At 47.8% G+C, this 6,055-nt stretch overlaps 1 protein-coding gene across 1 annotated transcript in view; it reads left to right on the forward strand.

The window, feature by feature from the left end:
* Positions 1-5,037: 5,037 nt before the first annotated feature.
* The window catches only part of NELFB (negative elongation factor complex member B), a 22,771-nt gene continuing 21,753 nt past the window's right edge, over positions 5,038-6,055 (forward strand). The window contains exon 1 of the mRNA XM_019510467.1: positions 5,038-5,165. Within this exon, the coding sequence (XP_019366012.1) occupies positions 5,064-5,165 (102 nt within the window). The 5' untranslated portion in view covers positions 5,038-5,063. The remainder of the gene's footprint in view (positions 5,166-6,055) is intronic.

A 6,055-nucleotide genomic window follows, 5' to 3' on the forward strand; every position in this document is an offset into this window, starting at 1 on the left:
CCTTCAGAATGAGGGGGAAGGTGGAGCTAGAGTCTAGTTGTGACATCAGCATGGTCCAAACCACAGGTACCACTGATACAGTCATAAGGATAACTGACCCATATAAAAGAGCTTTTTTCTTCCCCTTCACCATGGTGAATAGAGCTAAAGCTTTGTGCACATTCCAGTGCTGGCATCATAGTCCTCCATGAAATTTCACAACTACTCAGGTTATCAGCTCCAATCTATACCTGGGTCTCTTTCTACCTGCCAAAATCTTTAACTGCACAACAGTGAAAAAGCTTACTTTATGCTCCTCTCAACTCATGTCCCAACAGAGAAAATGCCATGTATTTCATCTCATGTTCACCAGGGAATAGCACAGCCTGGAAATGGGTGTGTTTCTATGCTATCCTCTATTTTCTCCATGTGCTGGCACATTACTAGCTTGCCCTTTGGTAAATCCCAACCTTAAAGATCACATTAAAAAAATAGCCTGGGGTTTGCTTTTTTCATCAGTTATGTTAGAAATTCACTGATGTTGTTGGACATTGGGTTGCTATGTGAGGCAGCATGTGGCCAGCAGTGGGGTATGACGTCCCTTCCAATACATAGCCTCAATCCAGATAGGAGGAAGGTCAGAGTGACACCTTAGAAACTAACTGGTTCAGGGAGGCATGAGTTTGTGTGTGAACAACCGACTCCATCAGATGCTTCATTTCTCTGAACCAGTTACTCTCTAAGGGTGTCTATACATGTGCTCTGGGGTGGGGGGATGGCATTTTAATTAGAGCGGCCACAGTGTCACATGTATTCAGCAGCCCACATTTCAAAATGGCCATGGGGACACTTTAACTAAAGCTCATTAAAGAAGTTTTAGTTAAAGCGTCCCGGTGACATTTTGAAATGTGGGGTGCTGAATACATGTGATGCTGCAGCACATTGGAACATCCTAATTAGAATTAACTGAGTCTGCTCCAATGTGTTCTAATTATAACACGTCAGAGCACATGTATAGGCGAGGTGTCACCCTGTCCTACCTTCTGCTTGTCTTCAGATTAATGTAGCCCAGGTGTACACGGGTTTGTACTTCCCTCTCCAATTGAGGGAATTATTGGTAAGGCTCTTCTTCCCCCCCTCCCCACTCAGGAAAGAGGCATGATGTTATTTCTCTTGCTGCCTCCTGATTGGTGGATGGGCTCCACCAATCAAAACAGCAGGATCTCAAGCCTGGGACTCAACCCAAGCTCTGAAAGGTAAGGCTGCTACATTAACATGGCAAACCACCTGTCCACCTATCTAGGTGCTAAGATGGGTGACCCCTAAAGGGACTCCCAGTTTTTGCAAAACAGGCAGTAAAGCCTTTCCCTCACTTCCTCACTAAGCTGCCTGTGTAGGCTGGACGTAGGCCTGTGCTGTATAAGCCATGACCATGTTGTTGCCAGGCTTGGTCATTTTCAAGAGGTCTAGGCTTAAGTTGCAGAAAGGTGACTAAGACAGAAGCTCTCAGAAACCTGAGTCTGAATGACCGTAGCATAAACCTTTGCAAAAATAGCAACTAGCTTGGTCAGCAAAGCAGAGGAAGCCATTTGAATATTGTCTGTTTAATTAGACATAGTTTTGATTATTGTCTGTTTAATTAGACATAAACCAAGCACAAGGCCTAAAAGGAAACACTATAAGAAAGAACTGTACATCAAATAATCCAAATACTCTATATCGTAGCTTCATCTTAAAATAATTAGTAGTGATTAATGTAAACAAATGTATTGAATGTTATGTTGCTATACTAGATACGTTTTTGTTAGAATGCTTAAATACATCATAAAAGCAAAGCAGCCTTGTCAGATCATAAACTAAGGTGAAAAAATAACAAATCAGTGAAACAACATTCCACAATGGGAAGAGAAGGGAGATAAGGAAGCCTTCCTTTTGCTTCTCTTGCTTTCACAGAGATATAAATCCCAACTGACTGATACCTTCTTGGCCCCCAAGAACTCTAGTTGAATCTGGTTCTGAAAGTTTCAGTGAAACAAAGAAATTTAAATACAACCAATCTGAGATCATTCAAACTAGTCATCTATAAATATTGGGCATAGGCTGGTTGAAAATTTGAATTTCTACTTTTGGACTTAAATTAAGACTTCTCCGGTATGACAGCTGAAAATTTTGTCTGTGTGATAAAGGTGCTTGCTGAAGGTTTTATGAAGATTAGACCAAGTGTTTTTTCTGTCTTTTGTTTAGATATTAAGCTATATGTTGTTGCTAAGAGCCTAATTAAAGTTTAAGATTTAGTAAGGCCTTGTATAAAGTAAGGCTTAGTAAATGTAGCAAAGCCTTGAAGTAGTAAAGCCCCATGGCACAGTTAAAATTAACCTTATCAAAGGAATGCAAGGCTTGTACTGTTATTGGTCAGTCTAAGGACAGTTGAAATAAAAAGAATATGAATGGCTGTAAGTTATCTGCACAGTTCAGAAGTCATAAATTGGCTGAAACATCCAGAAATCATTCAGAAGGAAGATACAGCTCTGTGAAAAGGATTAATTAGCTGTTGACCTGGATCGGTGGGCCCGTGGATCTTGAGGACCCAAGGACTGAATACCAGGGTCCTTCCCGGTACTTCTTGGACAGCACTGATCAGGGATGCCTGACTTCACTGAGCTTTGTGGAAAGAAAAACTTGTCATACATCAGGCATCAGAGGGGACTGCTGATGAGTTGCCGATGCAAATTATTCTTGTCTGTTATTCTTGTTTGTCTTGTTACTACGCGTAGTTGTGTTCTTGTTAAGTCAATAAACCTTTCTTACCTTTCTACCTCCGACCATACTCTCAATCCCAAACCCTCTGCTGGCAGCTGGGACATCCAGGGCTCAGCAAAACACCTCAACTTGCCAGGGAAACAGAGAAGCTTGGCCGGCAGACCTGTTTTTTTCCCTGAATCCAAGACTACATAACCATTGTCTTTATTGATCTAATAAGTCTCTGCTATTGTGTATCCTAATAAAACTTTTGAATTGTAACTGGAATTGTCTCACTGTATCATCAGTCTCACTCTCAACCACAGTTAAATTTAGTGTAACACCTGCTCCTGGAAATTTGCAAGTTCTGGTGCAGAATTGTCAAGGTAAGCTTCATGAGGTGCTGTTTTTTCATGTGCAAGTTCTGGAGCTGCTGATGGTCATCCCATGTCTTCATGACAATGGCTATGGATACGATGCCTGCTGGGGATGTGCACTGCTGGGGAACATCAATTTTGAGCATGTGCCACCTGTTTTCTCCTATTTAAGCATTCTAACTCATTCTCTGCCACTGTGTGACACAGGATGCTGGGCAAGATGGACCTATTGTCTGACCCAATAAATGGCAATTCTTATGTTCTTAACATTTGTGAGCAAACAGGAAAAATGACAGTCCCCTGTAGCAGTCACTGTGCTGTTTAGCTGTCACTGGGCCTGCTGTGATGCCTCAAAGGATCATTACTACCCCCACCAGCAACATCCCCTTTTGCCTGATGGAAGACGAAAATTTCAAATGATGATACATGTAAGAAGGCAGCCTCTGAAGGGCAAGACAGGATAACTAGCTCAATTCTACCCTGCAGCAACTGTTCCAAAAATAGCAATTTGTTACTTTTGAAGGTCAAGAGATAGGAACAAAGATGCAGCTTCTCTTTAGTTATGTTACATTTCCTGTTTTATGTTCTCTGTGGGGGTTTCCAGTAACCAGTAGTAAGAAGCCATGGGGCAGATGGCCATTAGCAGAAGTACTGTATCACTTCCACAGCTTGGAGGGGGCTGACTGCCAACCAGCCCCAATGGCACTGCAACCTCAGCCAAGTGGCAGACTGTTTTGAGGTATAGCATCTTGCCCTCAAAGCAGAGACAAGAGCGCGAAGGAAGGAAAAGGAGAGGAATCCCAGCCTGCATCCTGCTCTCCCTTGTGGAAAGATCTGCGGCCTCTGCAGCTGCATCTGGGGCTCAAGGACTGGACTCTTAAGTCACCACAGGACACATCAGTAAGCCACAGTAGGGATCATCCTTGAATGGAGGGACAAATATCAGCCATGGCCTACGTATCCCTACATCTCCAAGTGTTTTGCACAGGAGGAGCTACTCCCCCACTGCGGTGCACAGGGCACTGTAGGGCTTTAGGGGCAGGGCTCCAGCCCCAGCCCTAGCTGCCCTGAAGACTCAGCCCCCGCAGAGCAGTTTATACTGGGACTGAGCTCTCTGGCCTGCTACAGCACCAGGGGTGCAAGCAGGGCCGGATTCACACCTCACGCGCCCCTAGGCACGCGATCTTCAACGCCGCCAATCTACTCTGACTTCCGTCTTCTCTGAGCCGCATCAACATCTAGCGCTCACCGGTACTGCGGGTTGTCCAACAGATCGGTTTCAAGCCTGTATTGCGGTATATGGGAACCGATGCACTGTTTGCTGTTCCTACGCATAATACTATATATGATATATATTTTATTAGGATGATTATTATTTTTACCTCCATAAAAAAAACACAACACTAGAACGCGGGCGCCCCTGAGCATGGGCCTGCTTTGCCTTATGGGCAATCTGGCCCTGGGTGCCAAGCTCCTGCCCCCCCAGCAGCAGCTGGCAGAAGCAGGGTGCCTGGCACCCGCCGCCCTCCCAGCACCCATAGGTGATGTGTGTGAGGGAGGGGGCATTAGCCGGTGCCAAAGCCACCGCTGGCTCCTTGCTGTGGACCTGGCTGCGGGCGGTCCCCGCTCGGCCCACCCTCGCCACGATTGTTCCGTCTTGAAAACCAGATTCAAGGTTTCATGTTAGTTTTCACGGGTTTCGTAGGGGCTGGGCGGAGATGCTCCCGTTGTGAGGGCTGCAGTGCCCCGTCACTGCCCCCGCGGTGGCTGTGCTCTCACGTGGGAACACCCCAGCGCCCCCCTGCAGGGCGGGAAGCGGTGGCCGAGGAGGGGGCAGCAGAGGGCGCTGGGGGGGGCAGTGCCTGCGGCTTCCCGGATCGGGCCGGCGGGCGGCCGCCGGTAGCGGCGGAACCAGTGCGTGGGGCCCGGCGGAGCGGGCGGGCGACGGACCGAGGGACCGCCGGCGCCATGTTCGCGGGGCTGCAGGAGCTGGGGGTGGCCAACGGCGAGGACCTGAAGGAGACGCTGACCAACTGCACGGAGCCGCTCAAGGCCATCGAGCAGTTCCAGGTGCGGGGCCGGGCCGGGGGGGCCCCTCCCCGGGGCCGGGGCCTTCCGCCGCCGCCCGCGCCCGCCTCTCCCCGGGGCTCTGCGGGCCTGTGGCACAACACCGCTCCGCACTTCAGCTGCTATAATTATTTTAAATATATTTTTATTTAATAGCATGATGGCCCCCTCAGGATGTTTTAAAGCCTGCGCTTGAGGACTGCGAAAAGCTTTGCTCTTTCTTTTTCTGCATGTTTCCGTGCGGGGATGTGAAAAGCGGGGGCGTGCAAAGCTCCGAGGCAGGGGTGCAGGTCGCAGCCGTGTTGGTCTCAGGAGGTCGGCAGACCAGGTTTGTTGGGTGAATCTGATGTCTTTTATTAGACCGACTTAAACAGAATTTTCTTCTCAAGCTTTTGGGTTTAAAAACCCTTCGTCGGGTGGAAGAGGTCTGTGCTGTCGGCGCGGGCGCTTCCCGGGTGCCAGGAATAGTGGGGAAGCCAGAGGCCAGGCTGCAGGCGAGACAGGCAGGCAGTGAAGATGTAAATTGAGGAGTCAGAGGGTGAGAAACAGGCTGGGCAGGGGGTGGGGAGAGAAAAGGGGGGTGAACGTAGCAGGTAAATAGTGGGGCGGTACCTGGGGAGTCGGATGTCAGGCAGGTTGTAGTGTGTCATAAACCAAATGTCTGTATCTACTTGGTAGCTGTGTTGGTCTGAGACAAGACACAAAAAACTAGAACTCTTGGTTCCAGAATGATACCTTTTCTTAGACCCACTGGGAATAATAATTATTTATTAGACCAGTTGGTCTAATAAAAGGTATCATTGTGGAACCAAGAGCTCTAGTTTTGTGTCTATTCAGTCTATGATTTTTTGTATCCAGGAGGCTGATGAAGTGGAGTTCATAGGCTCGTCTCT

The sequence above is a fragment of the Gavialis gangeticus genome, unplaced genomic scaffold (genome assembly GCF_001723915.1).
Source record: "Gavialis gangeticus isolate Ggan-Ray unplaced genomic scaffold, GavGan_comp1, whole genome shotgun sequence".
NCBI lineage: Eukaryota > Metazoa > Chordata > Crocodylia > Gavialidae > Gavialis > Gavialis gangeticus.